The 23,097-nt window shown below is 38.1% G+C and overlaps 1 protein-coding gene across 5 annotated transcripts in view; it reads right to left on the bottom strand.

Annotated features, from left to right (window-relative positions):
• Window positions 1-4,410: 4,410 nt before the first annotated feature.
• FAM126A (family with sequence similarity 126 member A) overlaps window positions 4,411-23,097 on the bottom strand; it is a 47,766-nt gene continuing 29,079 nt past the window's right edge. For 3 of the 5 annotated variants that reach the window (XM_048303496.1, XM_048303517.1, XM_048303507.1), the window contains exons 5-11: window positions 20,403-20,483; window positions 19,889-20,004; window positions 19,480-19,575; window positions 17,706-17,822; window positions 16,861-16,948; window positions 16,218-16,377; window positions 4,411-8,807 (exon numbers count right to left, since the gene is read on the bottom strand). In XM_048303496.1, coding sequence (XP_048159453.1) covers window positions 8,251-8,807; window positions 16,218-16,377; window positions 16,861-16,948; window positions 17,706-17,822; window positions 19,480-19,575; window positions 19,889-20,004; window positions 20,403-20,483 — 1,215 coding nt within the window. In that variant the 3' untranslated portion in view covers window positions 4,411-8,250. Of the gene's footprint in view, window positions 8,808-9,679; window positions 9,975-16,217; window positions 16,378-16,860; window positions 16,949-17,705; window positions 17,823-19,479; window positions 19,576-19,888; window positions 20,005-20,402; window positions 20,484-23,097 lie in introns of all 5 variants that reach the window. The other 2 variants (XM_048303537.1, XM_048303526.1) reach the window with 2 other exon arrangements.

Here is a 23,097-nt window from a genome sequence, read left to right as displayed (position 1 = left end):
ACTGCCTACTCTTATTGGAGTAGGAAGGAATAATTACAGGGATTATGAACGTGGTACTGAATGTCAAGGCTTATTAAAACTGTTCAATATCTCAAGAGCAAATCAAGATTCTTCCAAGGGGCTGCTTTTCTGCCTGAAATTGAATTACGGCATCGAGTACCTTATAAGTAGATCTACCTAGTAACTAATTTTGTTGGTGTATTTAAGAAGTTGCTCATCTCACCATTACCAGAATGCGTCAAAACTCTTTGTGCTCCAAACCATCACCCTTTTTTACCCAGTACTGCTCCTAAGGTACAGTAACACCCTGACATTCATCGAGAATGGGGCACACATACCGTGCTGCAGTACGTATCACACATGCCAGGTTTTATGAAAAAGGTGGGTCATACAGTGTGGATCTTGGAGAAATCCATTGCTCAGTAATTTCCTATTCATCCATAAGCACGTTTTATTTTGTGTAGTAATGCCAAAGCAGGGAACTAGCAGAAATTGTTCAATGTTTTTGTAGCATGGCTTCCTATGCTGGCAGCACAAAAAAGCAATTTCTCATGGATAACCAAGACAGCTTAAAGTTATGAATTTGATACAGCATGCAAGGGAGTCAAGGAGTTCTTTCCCAACCCAAATACTTAAGAATCAAGATTTGTCAGAAGACTCAGCTAGAGCTGAATATGTATCATCCAGTTGTAAGGAAGCTTTAACAGCCTTGATGTTATTCTACCTTAAAATTCAAAAGCTAGTAAAGGTATTACATACTTTTAAGTGGGATCATAAAACAAGAATAGCAGAAATGAGAATGATATAGAGAGATTTGTGCTCTATTTCTTTCCTCCTTCCCTACTTTAGACATTTGAAAATGGTTGAAAATGCAACTACTTTGTGATTAGTCACATAATCTGAACAGATGCAGTTTGAATCTTAAATCCCAGCACCTGTCCACATAATTTCAAGCTGATTTTTACAGCCTGGCCAGAGAACCACTAAACCAGATCTATTCTTCCTAGACATCTGCCTGCTTGTAAGGCCTTTAGCAAAGGGGACAGCTGCTGACATTCAGAGCTCTTCTGAAACCACTGATGCTGTGCTAAAGCTTCTTTTGGCTTAATTCAGCAAGAAAGGGAACATAGGGATTCAATTCAGTCAGAATCAGTAGGAAGGCAGCAATGCTAAGCCAGTTGTTCAGGGTGAGAAGGGAGGAAGAGATGGGATAAACACCTCAGGGGTGTCAGAAAGGATTTTCCTAGCTCAGGATGTTCTGAATCGGTTTGACAGTGCCTGTATCTTTCTCCAGTCAATACAGGGAGCGATGGAATCAGTAGTTTCACTAAAGAGCAGCTGGATTGGTATTTTCTAACAGCTGAAATGAGGAATATAAATCCCAGTGAACTAACAAGTAAACAATTTCCTAGGAAACATCAATGCTATTACTTTGTGAATGTATTTCTACTGATTCATTATAGTAGATTTCTTAAACACCAAAATTTTAGGGGCAAGACAGTCTGCTGAAAGATGACATTTGGTATGACAGTTGGTTCACAAAATGTTACCATATATAATACTACCCTGATTCCCTCCCAATTATTAGTGAAGTCTGAACTGCAGGTTATTAACAATAATGAAAGCACAATGCATTTTCACAACTAAAAAAGCAAAAGGAAAAAATAGAGGAGTATTGTGATTTTTTAAAAAAATGAAACATCTTCAAGGAATTCTTTCAAGAGCCTTTACAATTTAAACTTGCATCAATTTACTCTTGGCAGATAAAACTATGAGGAAAATATACCAGTGACAATACAACCTTTCAGTGCACAGCTACACCTACTTTAGATAGTATCCTAGGTCATCAACACCAGTGCTGGTCCAAGCCTTTGCCAGCTCCAGCAGTCTCCATGACAGTTCTACAATCTCCATACCTTGATAGCTGAACACATTATGTGTAAAATGTGATGTGTAAAATGTGTATATACACACATATGTTTTGTATGTAATTTTAAATGAGTGATATTCAGTGATTCAGTGAAATCTAAGATGACTGACAAGAGCACATAATGAGATAAGGGTTAATGGATTCAAACTGAGAGTAAGTTTACATTAGATATTAGGAAAAACTTCCTTACTGAGAGGGTGGTGAGGCACTGGAACAGGTTGCCCAGAGAAGTTGTGGATGCCTCATCCCTGGAAGTCTCCAAAGCCAGGTTGGATGGGGCTCTGAGCAACCTGGTTTAGTGGGTGGCATTCCTGCCCATGGCAAGGGAACTGAAACCAGATGATCTTTCACGTCCTTTCCAACCCAAACCATTCTGTGATTCTAAGATTTCATGCACAAAGAAAGTATCTTTCCAGAGAAAGCACTGAATATTCATTATTCTGGTTGACTATTTGTACTGCAGAAATGGTATCCACATCAAGGACTTCTTATGCCAACATGTGACCCACCTTCATTTATTTGTTGTGTGTTGTGGAGGCAGAAGCTGACATTTCTTCTCACCTCTGAGAAGTGCCCTCTCACAGTACCAAAACCTACCATCATACTCCAGACCAAGCAAGTCTGTGTGGAGGACAGCCAGTATTAGTCAGCACTACTGATGAGAAAAACAAGCAGGCAGCTTGTCAGAAGTGCTGTGTGACTCAGACTGACTTCCACAAGTCCTTCTGCGCCATTAAATGTCTGTATTGTCCCTGCACATGTAGAGTAACAGATGATTAAACACAACCTTATTTTAGGAATCAAGTTAACGAAGCGAGCGCCGTGCAACGTGAAGGCTTGTTTCACAAAGGTTTCTGCAGTCTCACAGTGACATTCTTCCCACTGCCCTGACTTAGCAGGTGTATTTATTACCTGGCAGCTGTGGGCTGGGAGAAAACCCCCATACTGAAGTCATCTTTAATACAGAGCCAAATTAACATGAAAAACAACTATTACAAGCTCAGTGCAAGCAACCAGCTGTGAAGTCTGTAGGAACAAATGTAATTTCTGTAACTGGTTACTAATTGCCTGTAATATTTCCACACATCCCTTTCCCTGTGAATTGTCCAGCAGGCTCTTGGCTACTCTCATCCTTCAAATACAGGCAGTATTTTCGAGTACCACGTTTTGAGAAGAGAAAAGGTGTTGAAATTCATGTTGTCTTTCACTAATCAACAGCTATTCCACCCTGAAACGATGTTAAGAACCCATTTTAAGCCCTGCCTTTCATTCACTGTTAACTGAAATTGCAAATCCTAAACACTTACAGGACAATCACAGCATCAAGTCTTAATTTGTACCTTTTGCAAAGGAAAACTTTTTACCTATTCTGATGTTTGGAATCACATTTCCTTTCTCACCTATTTAAATGAAGGGAAATTGAGTTTTGCCCATTCAAAAGACACAGTCAAAGACTGACATCTGAATAAAAGGAAACTACACAGTGAGATCTCCTGCTGCTGCCCTCTACTACAGCTCTTTCAGTCATCCAGGTTTCTCTACAGCATTGCGCCAGACACTACATTTGTAAGGGGAAAGGAAAAAAAACCCTGAACTGAATGCAGGATCCCAACCCTGGACCTACAGAACAGAGCTTGCCTTGCACAGGCATCTCCCTGCGGTTGCCTATGGGAGACCATAGAAAGGCCCAAGAGAGCTGGAGGATGTTCAAGAACCATCTCTTCCAGGTTTAAGAATGGTCTATGGCTACACACAGAAAAGCAAGCAGAGGTGACAGAAGGCATGGAAGCATGAACAAGGAGCTCCTGACTGGACATGAAAAAGCAGCATACAACAGGTGGAAGCAAGAGCAGGCCACCTGGGGAGATGCAACATCCAAGCACACACAGGTAGGGTTTGGAAAGGCAAAGCCCAAATGAAGTGGAATGTGGCAAGGAAGGTGAAGGGAAACAAAAAAAGATTTAGCAGAGATCATCAGCAACAGGAAGACTAGGGAAAAATATGCACCACAGCTGAGTGGGGCAGAGGACCTGCTGAGAGAAGATACAGAGAAGGCCAAGGTACTCACTGCCACTTTTGCTTCTGTTGTCAGCAGCATGAGCAGCCCCCAGGAGCCCTGGACATGCTGCAGATAATGGCTGTGTATCAAACCACTGTTAATACTCACACCTACCAAGCTGCCCAAGTAGTGCTGCACTACTGACAGGACCCCCATGTGCTTCTGCCAACTCACCTGCTTCAATTTCACCTATCAGTGCTTCTCAGCCATGGTGTCCTTCCTGACAGGGCTGCATCTGCATTTGCATCCATTGTATAAAATGGGTATTCAGCACATTTTAAGTAATGCAGTCAACCTTAATGTGACTTCTGGATGTGTAGAATGAAAACTGAACAAATACGTTGCTATGTCGTGTATTTCAACAAAGTCTGTAAAGATGCAAAATTTTCTGCTGTACAAAGTATTTACAAAAGTACACAACTTCAAAAAAACCCAATTTATTTTACTGCCAAAATTATTAAACACTAAAAAGACAAATCTTGTAGCCTATACATTAGGAATGTAAGTTTTCATGTACAATTAAGAGAACACTTCACTGCAAAAAAGGTGAAAAACTGTGCTACTAAAACAGTGTCACATAATGAGCTGAAGAATGAAAGTGTGGCAGTTGCTTAAATCCAGGTTCTCATGTGAAGATCGACATCTATAGACTGATGCAGATATTCCACAGACTTCAGGGAATATCAAGAAATGTGCACATCTAGTCTTAGAAGTAGAATTATACAAATACAAAAGGCAATATATTACACATCTATTTACAGCACTGTAAGCCTCAAACACTGGCAAAAGGTATTTGGACAATTACATTAGAAATTTCTAGAATTTCTCATAGAAAACCTCCTTAGAGAAAAGTGTGGCTAAAATAGCTCTGTATTTCTGTACCTTTCAAATTTGTTAGGTAATCAAGGCAATTCAAGACATTTAAATCCATTCAGAAAAGTCATTGCAGCTCTACAGCAAGTGGTTAGAGGCCATACACTTTTTGCACAAATGTTACATATTCTCACAACAAAAATAATTCTTAGCTTCAATGGGTTTTGCAAGTGTTGCTGTTCAAAGCCATCCTTGGAAACAGTGCCCTCTGATTTGGAACAGTAAGGTCAGTTCTAAACGCCAGCATTGAAACAACTTCTCTTGTTACAATGTGAGATGATTCACTCCTACATAACATTTTCCCTGCAGAATGGTGCAGCTGTGTACGTTTGGAAGGTATTCATCAGAACTACCCACTCCCAAGCAGGCTGTAATATGTGGTGTCTTAATAGGTTTCCTTTACACTGTTAGAAGACATCTACTTCTTTAACAAAGATTTTCCATTTGACAGTCTGAAGTGATTGTATAATGCTCAAACCCCCAGAGTCTGACAATTTTAGAAGTATCTGCTTCCTGCCCTACTTCCCTCTCCCCACCCCTCTCCTAATCCTGCACCATGGATATTTGGACAACAAATAATTCTGCCCTCACTCTCCCTTACTGTGCCTTTTTTTTTGTTTTCATTGTGAACTTTTCAATTTTTGAGAAAAGAAAGAAGCACAACTCAAAAGTTTTGGTACTCAGGAAAGAAATTCTTTAGACTGGATCAGTAGGAAGGTGTGATGTCAGCTCACAAAAACACACTCACTGGGTAATGTGCTCCAGAGACCAATACATATGAGTTTATATGAAGCCACATATGTATGGACAGAATAGTCTTTAGTACCAAGAACCTTTCATCATTTTCTCAAAAAAGCATGAAGATTTATGTTATTTCAGTTGTAGCAATACAAGCCTATGTCTTGGGTTCAAGCCAGACCAGCTGGATAAAATAAAAGGATAAACTAACTTCATTTCAACACCATTTGGCTTGTAGTCAAGAGTACTGGAAACATTATGTTGCATATCTACACTTTATGGCATTTTAGATCCTAATGTGAAATCCTAATTATTTAGAGCTAAATCTTCCTAGTATAATAAATATCTTTTATACCAATACCCAGCCTGAAAGAGTGTCTACCATGGAGGTAACAAACAATTATGAATTAAATGAAACAAACCAAAACCAGCAGAATTCTCAAAAATTCTAGCCCCTCAACACTACCTCACAACTAATACCATAACAAATATTTCTCTACTGCAATTTTATTTATCTATTCTAGTTTACGTCAATTTAAATTACTGCAATTTTTTTCCAGTGTACTCTTAGACCCTGCAAAGGATTAGGAAACTGCTGTAAGTTCTGCAGGTTGTTTCTTTCCAACATCTAGATCCAATTTCAAGAGAAGGAAGAGCTCTACATTCAGTGTGTGTAGAGACAGCCAGTGCCTACTATCAGCTGCCTAACACCCTGCTGCTGCTCGTGGTTAAGCATGTCCAGCAGCCAGATGCATGAGTCAATGTGAAACAAATGCTCTGTCTAATGTGTATCGCAGAAAAACCTATTAAAAAAGGCTAAATTTTCTGCTGTAGAAAGTATTTACAAAAACAACCTCGAAGAACCAGTTTTTCTCACTGGCCAAAGTATTAAAAACTAAACAGGGCAATTTGTAGTTTATCCATTAGGAATACAAGTTTTCATGTAAAATTAGGAAAAGACTTCACTGTAAAAAGGTGAAGTACTGCATTACTGGAATAGAACAGTGTCACACAACGAAATGAAGAACGAGAAATTGTGGCACATTCCTTTGAACTCAGGCTCTCAGGTAAATACCAACACCTACAGGCTGATGGGGTTGTTCTGCATACTTTGGTGAATTCTCACGAGTGTACACCTCCTGTCTCTGGTCTTATTAGAACAATTATACAGCTTACTTACTCTTTCATTAATTAACCAACTTATTAATTGCTATAAACCTGAATAACATTAGCTGTTTAAGTTACTTGTGCTTCAGTTTAAGTCAAAAAGAAACATCTAAACTTATCTCCAGGCAAATGGGAAAGTCTACCAGGATTTTAGTGTTTGTTTTTCTTACAATGTTCTTGACAATAATGGATTAACAGCTGCAGAAATCTGGACAGTTGGGAGCAACTATGCCTTAGCTCTTCATCCTGTTTCTCCATTCATAATAATATATTGTCTGTTCATCAGCTAATAACTGCTACCGGAGTGGTTTTGTCAGCTACTGCTGCTTCAGATTTTTGCATAAGAAGTTTTTAATGTCCATTTTTAATTAAAATCTCAACATTATAAAAGTTATTGTCAAATTCACTGAAGGTTAAAGGTTTTACCTAACCTTGAACAGGTTGCTGGTTTAGAATTTTAAACTAGAAAAATAATAGATATAAAAAACCCTACGAATTACAGTGCTAGTTATATTTACATTGTCATTTCCCTTTGTGCTTGCAAGTTACTGAAAGTAAACATCCTTTGGTAGTATTCTCTTAGTCTCAAGCACGAAACTCATGTTAAGCACATTCACACTCCTGATTTGCTTGAGTCAGTGCAAAGGGCTCATATTTCTACCTAACATTGGTACATAAGCACATCTCTTCCCCACAGACAATAAAAATACTGATGACCAACTTTTCAGGGGGTAGTTTTGGAACTGATACTTAAGAATCCTAAAGCAAGAGTCTGTTGCATAATTTTTAATCTAAAGAGTGACTACTATAGCAATTGATAATAACTCCCAGCCACAAGCACTGCTGCTGTATTATTTTAGGCCCAGTTTTGAAGACACACAGGTAAACCAAAATGCATCTAAAATTGGACTTATACAGGAATAAAGACGTATGCACATTGCAACATGTACTAACTACCAATACAAAAGCCACCAGAACATCAAACACTGAAGTGATGCCTCTAGTTTAACCTTACATGTAAGCACAGCTTGCTCATGGCTAAAGTATGACAATGTTTGTTCTTACAATGCTCTTCCAAAACTGCGTGACAATCCTGCAAGACTCCTCCTAAAAAGAACCCTAAGTACTTGCAGTTTTGCCTATGCCAAGTGTTAGACAAAAAGCAGAATCTGGGAGAGAGGCTCTATTTGTTCCCTCATTGTACATCTGTAAGAAGCCACACACCTTGGTCAGTGACAACCAACCAATTAATGGTTGTTCAGTTGGTGAAGGTATAAACTTTTCATGAAGCTGTAAAGCTATCAGAAATTGACTCAAAATAATTATAACTGTTGTCTATTCACTATTACTGTCAAACATGAGCCAAGTGAGAATTTATGGGTTTGAGATTTAAGGAAGTAATGTATGGCATATTAAAAAGCTTAATGTACCAATATCAGGATAAAGTCTCAGTAATTTATTTTTCATACTGGCCAATTTATTATCAATCTGTTGACAAAGTTATGCTAATACTAGGAGGTCGCTGCTGATTAGGTTGTTTGCTTAAAATAGGAAGATCTGTTCTTTCTGTTCCGTATATCAAATTTTCCTCCTGAAGACTGCAAGCTGAAAACCTGTTTGCCTCTGTACCAGAGACACCACCACGATTATTTGGAACTGTGACACCACTGACCTGTTCAAAGGATTTACTAAACACAGTAGTGGTCGTTCTGGCCAGGCTATGGCTGCCAGGCTTAGGCAGGGACTGGCTGGTTGTCAGTGTCAGTCTCTTCAGAGAGACAAGCTCTAGATTCTCACTCATGGCTCTCTGAGTTTGTTTTCGTGATAAGTGCTCTCTGCAGGTTTCCCCTTCTTTTTCTTTTCCTCCAGGTTTGCTTCCTCCAGACCTTCTCTGACTCTTCCCTAAGAGGTTCTTGCTGCTCATGGTGCTGCTGTTAGATAGGGCAGACTGACTTGTACTGGAAGTAGCCCTGGAGTAAAACCCTTCATCGGTTTCAGATACTTCTATCAGTTCTTCTTCAATTGCTAACTCAGAGTTATCTGTATGATAGAAACGGAAATAAAAAATTAGCAATTGACTGTCTCACAAGCATCGATTTTACATATTGCTCAATTTTGGTATTTATAAGCATGAAGCCATAAAGCAATAGAACAGAGAACAGAAGACAACACTTACCTATTCCATGACATATTGGAATTAAGGTTCATTAGGATACAGAGTTACAGCACGTAATGCTGCATTAACTACATCAAAAAGCATGCCCCCAATCTCATTTTGTTGTGATTTTGAAAGGGAAAAAAAAAAGAAATGCAGTCTTGTTAATTCATGCAGGAAATTAGAAACTTAGAGATTAGAAAGTACCATACACAACAAAAAAAAAGTGTAAATCTCATTTTGAGCAAGTGATCCACTACACAGTTTGGCAAAGCTTGTTAATTACAGAGGTATGTGATCAATGCCCCAGGACACCCAATATGGCACCTGCATGTTTAGCAACCCCAAGAATGCTTTAGGACTGAAAGGTCACTCTCTGCATCACAGGTCTGGTGGTACCAGCTGGAAACTCAAGCACCACATGAGATCTCCAGTACACCGTGAAAGGTAGAATTTGGGAAATCTGAGTTACATAGCAAGATACCTTTTACATCCATTTTGATGGATTTTTCATACCATTGATCACTGGATTTTGTAAACTCAAATAAATACGCTTAATAAACTCAAAGGTATGTTGAGTCTTGGTGTATTCTCTCCAGATTAAATAGATCTACTTGTAAGTATGTCGTTATCGTCTGTGGCACAGACAAAGCTGTGTGCAATACATGCAACTGTGTTATTACGCATGCAAATATATTAACTGCATACTTTAATTCTTGAAACATGCAGCAGTGACCCTTTCAATCAACAGCAGTACCTTAGAGTGCAGCTACAAGTGCTCTGCTAAAACTGCACTCTGCCAGATGAGTTTATTCCATCCTCCATCATTTTTCTTACAGATTTTTGCCTCCTGATTTCTGGCATGCTTTTGCTGTCAGTTCTAGGATCTGTAGCTGTTTCCTGTACTCCCTGTAAATGCTGAACATCATTCTCTGCTAGAGCTCTGCTCTTTTCCCCATTCCCGGTCCTTTCTCCAGCCACACTTGTGACACTAATCTCAGGTATGATAAAGTTGCCCAATTCAGTAGCATCATTACCATTCTCTGGTTGTTCTAGAATTAAAGATGGATAAGAAAAAAAAACAAACAAAAGATGTCTGAAACAAAACATGAAACAAAAGCCAATAGATACAGATGACTTAAGCATTATAAATTAAAGCAGATGTACACATATTAACCTCTTGTTAATTAGCAACATTAGCAAGTATGGAATTTTGCTTTATTTCTAAAGTTGCAGTCTTCAATCTTCCAGTTACTAGCCTGCACCACATACTGGAAAGGCCCACACTTGGTCTTTCAAAACTGAAATTTCTGAGGGTCATGAATCAGATTAACAGAAACCAAAGAACAGTTCATAATTCCCTTTTATGACTATATTCTCTGTATCACCATGCTAGAGTGAAACTTGCTTTTACAATGAAATGGCATATCAACTTCATGTATTACCATTCAAGACTAGAAATTCTACACGTACAATGTCACGATGCTGCACCACGGTCAGCCTCAAAACTAACAGTAAAACAACTAAGCCAACTCAAGCACACTTTGACTTCCATTTTCTTCCTACATTTCAAAAAACTATATTCAACCAGAAAGATATTTCTGGATACCCCAGAAAAACTAGTGGAGAAGAACGCTGTGGCACAGAACTTGACAAGACTAAAAATGCACAGCTCAGAATAAAGCTCAGCTGAATCTCTGTTTTATTTGTAATGCAGCTCTTTCAGACCAGAGGATTAAGTAAGGACCACCCAGACTACACTTCCAGTCTGCTACTGCACATGACAGAAGCTGGCAGCACATTGAACTGACAGTATGAAGTCCAAAACCAGAGGAATTTACAATGAGATGATTTTTCACAGTGGCAGCTCTAATGCTTTTAAGTCGAGGGGATCCCCTCTTCCTCCTGTCCCCTCACTGAAGACTCTTGTGTAGGCACAGTGTACTTCTAGGTCAGATGGGCTCCAGCACTGGGCTTTTCACTACCTTTGTGCTGTCTGCACTGATCACAACTGAGCCAGAACATTATTCTGGCAGGGATGGACATCAGTGTCCCCTGGTGTAAGAGCTATCCCTTATTTTACCTGAAAATTCTAATAATCCTAAGTCTTTCTAACTAATCAATGACCAATGAAAGCATCTATTTAACAAGCTGCACTATCCAAAGGAAATTACATTAACAACTGATGCTATTTGCCACTAAATTCCTGGTATTTGGGAGGAAACTCAAAATAAATCCATTTACTCCTAACAGCACTTTCTGCAAAAGTCTTCTATTGTTAGTAGCAAAGGTAACAAGGAGCACCATGAACTGCAATAGTAATGATGTGAATAAACAATTGTGATAACGATACCGCCATCAAATATAGCCTTTTTTTCCTAAAAACACAGGAGCAGAAAGGTTAGTGAGGAGAGAAGACCAATGCTCTGACTGGCCTCAGTGCTCTAAATTCACCAGGGTGAAGAACATGTGCCTTGCCTATGGCAATTTTCAGAACTCCTTCCTGCTGCCCCAGAGAGAGAGAAGGACGGAACAGAGTTTAACTGCCAGTCCCTTCCCCACCAAGGGCAGAGAAGCACCAATTATCCAACTCCAAAGAAAGAAGACTCAGAGCACACAGCAGAAATCAGAAAAACAAGAAGATTGGTTTTGTTTTGTAAAAGATTCTGTATAAAAGCAAACACAATTATTGTTATTTGGTGGTGTGCATTTCTAAATGAAACATCTTGCTGTGGTATCAGCACTTTACCCACCATTGCTGCATTCCCACAGCTGTGTAACCATTGCTACAATGAACTGAGGAAAAAAACCCCAAAAAATTAAGTTTTACTCATTATCATTACATCTAAAGGAAATACACCTTTCTCCAAGTTTAACTGACTACAGGAGGAAACTAATGGAAAAAATGGGATGCTGGGTATCTCAGCTCCCATTAACACTGTCTACCATAGCACCTACAGTCTCTGGGCAGGGATAAGACTACACAATCCATGCCCTTTAGAGCAGCAAACTCTCTTTATTTTACAGCTCTTAAAACCATCCAAACCAAACTCTCAGCTTCATAGTGCTTGGTTGCGAAGATAACACTGCTTTCAAGCTGGACAGCTCTGGGGGTCTAGCCTTGGAGAGAGAGATATTAATACCCAGTGCACAAGGTAATGTAGCAAAAGAGAAAACCAAGGACATTGCTGGATAGTGTAGAGACAAAACTGAGTAATTATGTCAGTTTGAATGTTAACATAAATACACCCATAGCAGTTGAAGGAAAATGAATTTGGTGCCACATTTCAGAACGCTTTGAGTAGTACAATCAACTCTGATAAATGCATTTCATGTTTGCTAACTGCTAAAACTTAATTCAAAATTACAGTCTACCTTTTTACTACACTTGCCTAGATTATTTACCTCAGTCTGCAAAGGCAAACTGCCCATTCAGATTGTAATTCAATTTTAACTCCCACAAGCTCAAGCTGCATGTCCTGCACAACTGTGTTAGCATATTTAATTAGCATAAAAGCATCAGGCTTATACCCCAAGATTAGCATTAATTTCAGATTCTTGCAAGTTACAATTATTTCAGGAATTAATACTGTTAAAAAAAAAAAAAAAGTAAGAAAATTCCACAGAGAGAATTCAAAGACTAGTATTTCTAAACCCTGTGTGCTACATGGAAGTCAATTTCTGCAATGAAGAAAAAAGTAACTTCTTGTCCTTCTTTGCTAGTTGACGTCTTTGTTCTTGTGTTACTATCTTACCAACATCTGGTTAGCTCTTCTCAGCCTGTTACATCAGAGTGTTTCTGTTACACACACCTCTACACGCAAGAGCTAATGCTCCCCTTCCGCTGTGATAATTTACAGGCAATCCAACAGCACTAAATAATTTGTTGCTAAGTAGTGGCTAGTATCAGCTCACTCTATAAATGCTACCCATTTGTGATTAGATGGATCCATTTTGCAAATCACCCTCACCTTTAGTACCTCTAAGGTACCTACCTACCTATCTGTAAAGTCTGAATTCACAATACTAATTAAATTTAAAAAGTCCTTTTAAGTAACTTGCTCTTAATGAACAAATTACAGGGTTAAGTATCACAAGAGGAGTCAAGCTTTATTCAAAACTTACTTCAATCTAGAGTTCTAGCAAAGGCTAGCAAGATCTAATGTCTGAAAACTTTTATAGTAAAATCAATTATTTAAAAGATAAAAAAAAGCCCATGCTTCTCAGCTGGAAATGTGATTCACTGGGATTCTTCTATTTTATTTTACACAAAATTAGTGACTGAAAATTGCTGCCCTTGCTTCCCCAAGAGATAATTTGCTTCATCAGATCTCCGAGTCCACATAATGTATAACAACAAATACCTCTCAGCTGTCTCCTCTGACTTCCTAATCCATTTAGACTCATTTTTATTATTTTAAAAATAGGAATAACCCCCCAAATACATTTTTCCCCTTACACTGTGAGAGAGAGAGAGAGAGAGAATAATGGTCAGGAGGTGCAAGGTGTGTCATCTAATTTCTACCAATTCCAGTATTCATTTTAATTCAAGCAAGGATCTCTAAGCACAAGCCTTGTTATTCTTTCTGCACACCGACCCTGAAGATGTATTTCGTATCCTTCTTTCCTCAGGAATTGTGTGGCACTGAATTCGGAATTTTGAAAATGGGTTACCATCCACTCGGACTTTAAAAAGGCCTTCTAAATCACAAACCAAAGTTTTGTTAAGATTTTATAATGAAAATTTTGAGGAGATTAGCCAAAGTGATTTACGCATGGAACATTTACCATTTGAAACAACACAATTGGCAGTCACTTAGCTAGATACCACAGATTCAGCTTTGGACTCTAAATTAGCCTAATATTTGCATAGGCTTCAAATTTACCACTACTCCCACAACCTGCCACACATTCCACTCCAACCCACCCTAACACCAAGTGATTTTCTTCCTCTTCATTAAATCCTCCACTGTTGAGACAAATCTAGCATTTTCCCAGAAACCCAAACAAAATGTTCACACGAGCTGTTTTGAGAAAGTCCTTCAATCTTCATCCCTGAACATTGACTACTCCTTGCTTGGATCACCCTAACTAGATTATTGCTGTTTCTCTCAACTTGTCCTACTTTATAAGACTCTTATAAAACACAGCATTCCACCCCACTTCTGAGTTCAACTGGCATTCTCATTTCCCTTTCACCTTACTGTTATTTCCTGCAGGGCACACTTGTCCCACACTTTTTTCCTTGAACTTCACCAAGCCACACTCCCTGCAAGGAGGCAGTAACTGTAAAAACTTCTCTATTTCTGTATTTGCTGAAAATTTTGCATTCTTATAAGGATGTCTCCAATACTCATTTTGTAACATTTTGGTCTCCTGTAAACACAAAGGGAACGTTTATTTTAATACACTTTCAATTTCTCTGGATGAGCTAGCACTCAGTATCTCTGCTCTGTGTTACCCTCCACCATCTCATTTGAACAAGCATCAAAACCACTCAAAAATAATACCTAACAAAATTGCCAAGCTTCAGATGACGTTTGTCCATTTAAAAGCTAAGATAGCATACAGTTCTCTCACATCTGGTCAATAGTCCGTGCTTAATAAATTTAAGGCTGAAGAAAGAAAAATAAAATGGTCCTTAGCAGCCTTGAGATGTCAGTAATGACCTGCTACTCCAACTCACTAAAGACACTAGTGTTTTGCTCCTCTGGTCTGTCTGATAGTTTTAAGCAGTTTTTGATTAATTGAAATAAAATTTGGTTATTTTACCTTTCTTCTTTGTCCTTCCCCCCCTCTGGCAGCTTACTATTGGTACTACCACCACAAATGTGTTCTACCACCAAGCATTTCTCAACCCTTACCTGAATTACCTCTTGGCCAATTTATGACAAGTAACTTGGCAACATTTTTCTAACTGAACTGTCCATATGCTACAAAAGCTCACAGACTACACATCCTACAGAAATTTTAATGGTACTAAAAAATCTTCAGTGAACCTATTAGAAAAGCAGTCTTATCTACACTCACACACTTAGCCTATTACTAGGATTACAATCCCAAGAGAACAGGCCATTGCCAATTCTGATCGCTGGTCCAGCAGCTCTTCCTTCACCTGAAGGTGGCAAGGGTAGTGAAATACAACATTTAGACTCACAGCATCTCTTGCTGGTACTGCTGCTTCTGCAGTACATTCGGCACCACTTTTTCCTGCTTTTCAGCCCAGACTTGTGTTCTGCTTTGTGGAAGCCCTTACACTAGTTTGCCCAAATACATAAGTTTTGGCTGGAACGGAGTGAATTTTCTTCACAGTAGCTGGTATGAGGCTGTGTTTTGGATCTGGGATGGAAATTGTGTTGATATTTTGTTGATGCAGGGATATTTTTGTTATTGCTGAGCTGCACTTGCACTTGCACACATCCAAGGCCTTTTCTGCTCCTCATCCCACCCCACCAATGAGCAGGCTGGGGGTGCATAAAAAGGTGGGAAGGGACACAGCTGGGACAGCTGCCCCCAACTGACCCAAGGGGTATTCCAGACCATGTGACATCATACTCAGTGTATAAAGCTAGGGGAGGAAGAAGGAAGAGGGGGGGATATTTGGTGTTTGTCCTCCCAAGTAACTGTTAGGCATGATGGAGCTCTGCTTCCCTGGGCATGGCTGAACTCCTGCCTGCCCATGGGAAGTGGTGAATTAATTCCCCATTTTGTTTTGCTTGCAGGCACAGCAAAGTGCTGTGCTTGCAGGCACAGCACTTTATCTCATTAACTGGCTTTGTTTCAACAAGATTTCTCACTTTTACTCTTCCAGTTCTCTCCCCCATCCCACTGTAGGAGTGAGTAAGTGGCTGTATGCAGCTTAGTTGTTGTGTGGGGTTAAACCACAACACCAAAACATTGTAATTTATCCCTCTACCCTTAATTCCAATTTTTATTTAAGTACTTTAAGACAGATGATGTTCTGTGATAAAGCTGTTAAATATTTACTTTGCTTCAAGTACTAGAAACTACTTTCCAGAAGAAAGCAGGAACATCATTTTCAAAGAGAGCAGTAATTGTGTACACCTCCCTTTAACAAAAAGGGTTTGTGTGTGCTGCATTTTTTTTTAACCATGGGTAAGTAAATAAACAATATACTTCATCTGAACTGTATTGAGATTCCCATTCACCAGTCAAGAAAATAAAATTCTCCAAGTTGCTGCTTGCCTATAAGCAATAAATATGTGAAATAATAAAATTCTCAATATTCTTTTAAAACCATGGGAAAAGAATTCATTGCAAAATGTGTTTCTTACCATGCCTTTTCCATCTATGCCCTCTTATAGACATGCTAGTCACTGCATTTCTTGATATTCTGGATGAAGTAGGTGTAATTTCAACCTGAATACATCTTGTACCTTCTTTACTAGATTTCATGGCACCCTGAGGCAGTGAAGCTTTTATTGCATTAGCAACCTAGAACAGAAGAGATGCACTTAAGTTCTTATCACAAAGGTCCAAGAATTCTGTTGGAGATTCTTACTATTTCAAGAAGAATACTCTGTACAATTCCAATTTATGGTCAAAAAGCACGCCCCCCTTTCGCATGGCCTATAAAGAATGCTGACTGCAATTAGCTCTCAGAACTAATACTTCCCACTTTCTTAAAACAAAGTTTCTAGTTTCCAGATGTGGCTACTCCTTCAGAGTTCTGCTGCACTATTATCTTAGTTCTGAAGGCTCAGAAGTGTTCTACTGAAAACAGCTTGGTCACTAGGAAACATGACACCGTAATTAAGTGGAGTGAAAAGCCCTGTGTAGTGTGTGCACTTACAGATCGAGCTGTGTGCACAAGCACAGATTTAGGTTCCTGGTATCATCTTGTATCATGCATGTTCACAGGAAGCATTTCCCAAGCTAAAAATTTTACTCAACAAACTGCTGAAATAAAATACCTACCAGCAGAGGTTCTGGATACAGTTCAAGCTGTGCTCTATACAAAACGTCATCCATAGCTTTACGAGCCAGATCCCATTCTCCATTATAACTGCAAAGGTAAAATTATACATAATAATAAGCATCAACAGATCAACCTTCTTGGTCACAAAGCCCTCACATATCTGCTGTTCCTTGAGAGTTCAGTTTAGAGGATTGGAACTACTTGTGTTTGTTAGCAATAAGCTTGCTATTTAGAGAACTTTGAAGTAGCATCTTCAAAACTTCAAACTTTGAAGTTTTATTTTCACTGGCCATTCCAAGCAGTTTAAGAATTGTATTATTAGCTGTTGATCAGCTACTCATGAAATATTCTGAAAAACAAACAGGAATTTTTAATATTACTCCACCTTTTGAGTATTCCTGTATTACTAGTCTCCAATTATTTCAGTTACTAAGAAAGTAATTAAGAAAGAAACCAATTTCACATATTAACATGACTATCAAATGGTAGATGACATCAGCATTTCATTAAAAAAAAAATAAAACCCCTTTTCTATAACTAGACTGACGTCAAAACTAACCATGCAAAGATGTGGACAGCAGACAATGGCTGGAAAAGGCTTTTTACAGTATTTTCTTCCCATCAGCAGTTACACCTATCAAGTGCTGCTCTAACCATCTTTCCCAGCACGACACAGGTAACTTCATCCAGCTACTGTCTCTTCCCAAGGACCTTACCACTAGACACAACATCTGCCCACTAGAAAATGAAATGGCCCCAAGGTAGCATGTCTGAACAAGTACACAAATTAGGCTGGCATTTCTCTATCTTGTATGCATATTAGAAAAAAAAAAAAACAACTTACAAGGCATAATAGATCCCTGTTAGCATTTGCACCATGAATTCAGATGAAACTGGAATCCTGCTGTTGACTCCCTTGTACTTTCTCACTTGTTGGCGAGGATATCCACAGACACAAATTCTGAAGAAATCATACAGTTGTCATTAGTAAGTACTGTGGAACCACCTTTGTGGTTTATGTACTTTCAATACTTCACCAGTGTTGATTAGTTTTTAGAAGCCTTGAGTTACTTCTTCTAAAAATGCAAGAATGACATACAAGTAAGATAACATTCTTATGAAGAGAAACTTAGTAACTGCCCCAATGCAAATAAATTTGGATTTACTACTTGAGATCAGCACAAAATACTTTGTGCTGTAGTTTTCATATTGACAATCCATGTTTGTAATTTAGGAAAGTGATAAAAATTGAATTAGACTTACTAGAAGAAAGCACATTCATTGTAGATCTTAAAGAAAAATCCCTAAATTCCACATTACTCAAACCAATTAACAGAGTTATTCTTTATCTTTAAATAGCAGAATATAAATTCCACCACATCCAAACAAGACACTTAAAAATATTCTGGACTTCTGACACATATTCCCCATATTCTAACATGCTGTCTATTCTAATATGCTGTCAGGGTAAGATTTTCAGTAAGCAGAGAAACAAGAATGACAAAACCAGTCAGGAATGAAGAACTATGAAAGAAGTTAAATTGTATAGCATTAAATAATTCAGTACCCAAACATTCAGCATTTTGAAGTAGAAAGACTTGCTTGCATCTACTGATAACTTGCTTGTGGTTTTTTTGGATGCTTTAGAAATTATTTATTCCAAATACAATCAAAACTTAATCAAGCAGAATAAGCAACATCAGCCTCCTTTCCTCAATCCTTAGCTTCTAAACATGTTTTACCTCATATTTTAGAGCAGTTTATCTAACAGAGATCTTGTAAAGACTCTTGTAAATATTGCCAAACACTCCAAGGTCTCTTGCCTCCTTTGAAGAGAAGGAAATCTTGCAGGCAAAACATTATCACGCTTTAGTTGTGAGAGAACTACGAACTACAACTAGAAGAAAGTTGCTGCAGTTGACTTCTGGGTCTCTTGGGTTTCCTGGGTTAAGGAGAGCATTCTAATTTTTCCCTTAACCTACAGTCCACTTTTGAAAATCTAGAGACAAACATGTTTACTACCCGTTTCTCTTATTTGAAAAAAGAAATTGATCAAAAAATAGGCACTGTAATTAAAGCTGAGCTGTTTTGTTTTGAGGTCGGGGTGGGGGGGTGTTGGCGTTGTTATTTTGGTTTTTTGAAGCAACAGCTGATTTTGGAAATGCTCAACGTATCCATAAAAATTAATGTATTTTTAGTTTTAACACCTACTATAATTTCAAGAAAGTTTCAACCTGCACAGCATCCAAATTTATTTAGCAAACTTGCAATGCAAAATACACCACAATTTTAAAAAATGTTTCTGGTTTTCTTTAGTTAACAGAACTACAACTGCTGTTATTAGAAAAAAAACCAGTTCCCTTTGACTTCTCCTCTTAAGGAAGAAGCTTAACCTGCATATAAACCAGGTTATTGTTTCCCCATTTTGAGATCTCAACCCAAAGTTACATAAGAGATACTTCAATAGCAAATAATGCAGCTGTAAACACTTATGAAAAGAAGCCAAGTTTAAAAGCAGCCTTTGGGAACTTGAAGCTTGTTTTTATAGAAAAAGTCCAAACAGATGGCCTTTCAAGTTGGAAATGCCATTTTAAGTGTAAACAACCTACAGAAATTACCTTGAACAAATCTGACACAATGACTGAAGAGACATTGCAGGCATGTAGCTTAAGGCAGCATTGTAACAGAGCAGAAGGAAAGTCAGCACTTCAAACCTGGGATTTGAAAGAAACATTGGAATTCCATTACCAGTTTTATTCTTTAAAAGAAAACAAGTTTACATGGAATTTTTAAGAGTTATTTGAACAGATTTGGCATTGCATTTCAATAAAATCAAAAACTGCGTAAGCTTTTCCTCTACATGCCCTGCTGATCTTTCTGCATCTACATTTACACGTGTTTAGAAACAAAAAAGCACATGACAAAACACAACATATACCTATTCTCCTTCAGTCTACAACTATACTAAAAATTAGAAGCTCAGATCCATTACGGACCCTCAAACAAAATCTTGTGATACAATTTCACCTGTTCTGGGCTGTCAGCATCTCCCTCTGAGGATGAGGTCCACTGTACACAACCCTGGACAAGCCATGCTGTGACAAAGCTCCTTCAGTGAGAGCCATGGAGCCAATGCTGGAAGGCTAAAGGAAAAAAGGGTCATTCAGAGCACGTCCACCTTAAATCTTGCTATAATGCAAGTGAAAATAGACAATAATAAGCATCACCATATTTATGTATAAATTTTCAACAGGTTTAAGGTTATCTGACTGTTTAGAGAAGTCGTTTTACACCAGATAAGGTATATGGCTTCAGAAAAAAAAACCAAAAACATACTTGCTGCACGAGTATTGGAATTATGACTATTCAATCTTGGAAAGGCCTCAGAGACCAGTCAGCAGTACTCAGAAATCTGACAAACATGTTCCTATGTCATCATACAACATGTTAAAACTACTTTTCACTTTTGCTCTTAACAAACAGGCCTCCAAAGCATACTGCCCTTCTCAATCAGGAATTTCACTTTGTAGGTGTTACTTACTTCATGATAGACAGAAGGTTTGGACAAAGATGGAATTGTGAAACTCAGCACTTTGCTATGTCCCTCTTTGTCAACTATCTCCTGAAAAATACAGAAGATACCAATGGTTACACTGTACTACAGAAAACAGACATCCAAAAATGTTAAATGCTATTATAAGGACTGATAGGGATACTGTAACAATCCAAGCTGCAAACTGGAAATTATCTCTCTATTTGCTTTCTATCACAGCACATTTTGTTTGTTTATGAAAACTCTTCAAATAACTAGCCAAGGGGCACATCCATTTGCATGCATAATCCACCTTAAAAACAATAACAGTAAACATCATGTTTAAACAGCATTATCTTTCTTTAATTATACACTATTTACTAATTGTGAAGGTTAACAATCAATAGTTCTGTTCTGAAAACTATTAACCATCAAGTAATCACTCTACGAGTAATTTGTTTTAGAAATATTACAGCTCTGGAATGATGGCAGCCTCATATGGTTTGACAGCAGCAGACCACAGCATTTGCAAAAGCCCAAGTCTGGTAACTCTCTATGGAATTAAAAGAAGCATGGACGCAAAGCTTTAGAGAAGCTACTTTCCTGAAAGATACCACCACAGTAGTAGACTAAAGGGTAAGGCAAAACAAGATGTGGTTTTGCACCACAGAAGAGCACTGGAGTATTTCAAATTAAAAACTTCCAAAGATCCAAAGCAGACTTGACCAGTAACAAACACCACACGCTAGATTTTACTTTTCTCTTCTCTAATTTTCAGCAGCTGATTTCATATATCCAGAAGCAATAATTAGAGAGAAGTTTCAGTGTCTCCTAACGCCCATGCCTTGGGAAGGCTGGAGGTCTAGCTTCACATAGTAATTATTAAATCTCCTGTCTTAAAAGAAAATATGAAGTGGTAAAGGAAGACTGAAAAGGATCAAAAAGGCACAAAGAGCTGTTTCTTCTGAAAAGCTGCACAGCTCCTCCACTTTCCACATAAACCACTAATACTTTAGTTTTTAATATTGTTCCTGCATCAATGTGGAAAAGATGTTCCTCAAAATATAGGAGAAAGGAAAAGAAAATGGCTACATCCAAATTTCTAAATTCTAAAAATATTAATATTTGTATTCTTCATTCTAATCAGATTTGTAATTAAGTTTCAGGAGTGCATTTCAAGATCTGAAGTGTATTAAAAAAAGCCCTGAAAACTACAGCTACGAAAGCAAAAAATTTCAACTGCATGCACTACCACAGTCCCTAAGCTGAAGGTAGAACAAACCAGTTCATGATCTCAAGGTTCAGCCACAATAATTCCATGCCCCTCACGATGTAACCAATTTAAAATTATTCTAAGCAGTATTTTTCATTTTTTGTTTTCCTTCAGTAAGAAACTGCAGGACTCCAACTGAACATGTTAAGTTTCCAAGAGTCCACCGTACGTATTTACATAGGAATTATTATTTATATTAGGCTTCGTATTTCCTCGTTTTTGAAAACATAAAAGTAGTTGGTTAAAGAGAAAATAAGTATCTAAGCAGGTCACCTACTACCTTTTCAACCTGTATACTAAAGAACAATACCATCATGATTGTTTCTGTTATAAATTTTATACGACATCAACAGCAGGGAAGAAGTCAGCGTGAGTACTGTGGCACTGTTCTACCAGAAGCTTTCATTATGTCTTAAAGCAGAATGTGGAAAAAAGTTCCCAAAAGTCACACTGATCTACAGCTTCCTAGAGAAGCTTGCTGTGGAATTCTTATGACCCGGGGCAGCTGGAGATGGAAAGCTGAGTTACTAATTGAGAAAGAAACTGTTCACAGCTAAGAGAGGATGTTACCAGACTGGTTTCAAGCTTAACTGTAAATGTAATCTCTTCTGGGAGAAAAACAAGTGATTACAGCCACATCCATGAACCATCTTATTATTCCATGACTTCATCATGGATATAAAGGAGTGAATCGCCTTAAGGCACAAGATAAGATCAAAAGCTTTTCAGGAACGTTCTTCTTGTCAGATACAACTAAGCATACAGAAACAGGCAGGAAGCCTGTACTCTGCCTCAAGAGGAGTGGAACAGGGCTCACGTCTTTCAAATTAGACTCCTGGGTGAAAAAAACGTTTTCACTTGCTTGGTGAAGACACCTGTAATTATTTCTAGAAGATGGATAGCAGCTGCCTTCTCCACATTTTCAGAATGAGGAGACTTGAAGTTCATCACTATTTCACTTCACAAAAAGCCTTCCTAAAACCACCAGAAGAAACTACACTAACAAGAACTCCAACAGACATAATAAAACACTAAGTATTTTAAAATAACCATAAAAAGACTAAAATATGGTGCTTTTAAGGGTTCCTTATTAATTCTGTTCTTCAAAGCACAGATATAGCAACAAACACGATATTTTCATGTAAAATATTTTTTAAATGTCAAGGTTATTTCAAAATGGAGACCTTTAATTTCTCAAAGCTAAGCAATCTGTTCAGCAGTCAAGTATTAGTTGAATGTAATTTTCTTGTGGTTTTAGTCTAGATAGTCAAAATATCCCAGAAAATACAGGCAACAATTTCAAAAGCAGTGCCTCGAAAAGTTCTCAAGCAGAATGTGAGTTTAATCACCATACCAAGAAATAAGTAATAAAAAATTTAAGAACCACAGAAGGAGCAGAGAAAATATTGACCAAAGAATGAAAGTTCATGT

The sequence above is a fragment of the Corvus hawaiiensis genome, chromosome 1 (assembly GCF_020740725.1).
Source record: "Corvus hawaiiensis isolate bCorHaw1 chromosome 1, bCorHaw1.pri.cur, whole genome shotgun sequence".
Lineage (NCBI taxonomy): Eukaryota > Metazoa > Chordata > Aves > Passeriformes > Corvidae > Corvus > Corvus hawaiiensis.
Note: the sequence above shows the minus strand (reverse complement) of the source record. Positions and strands in the feature narration are given on the sequence as shown.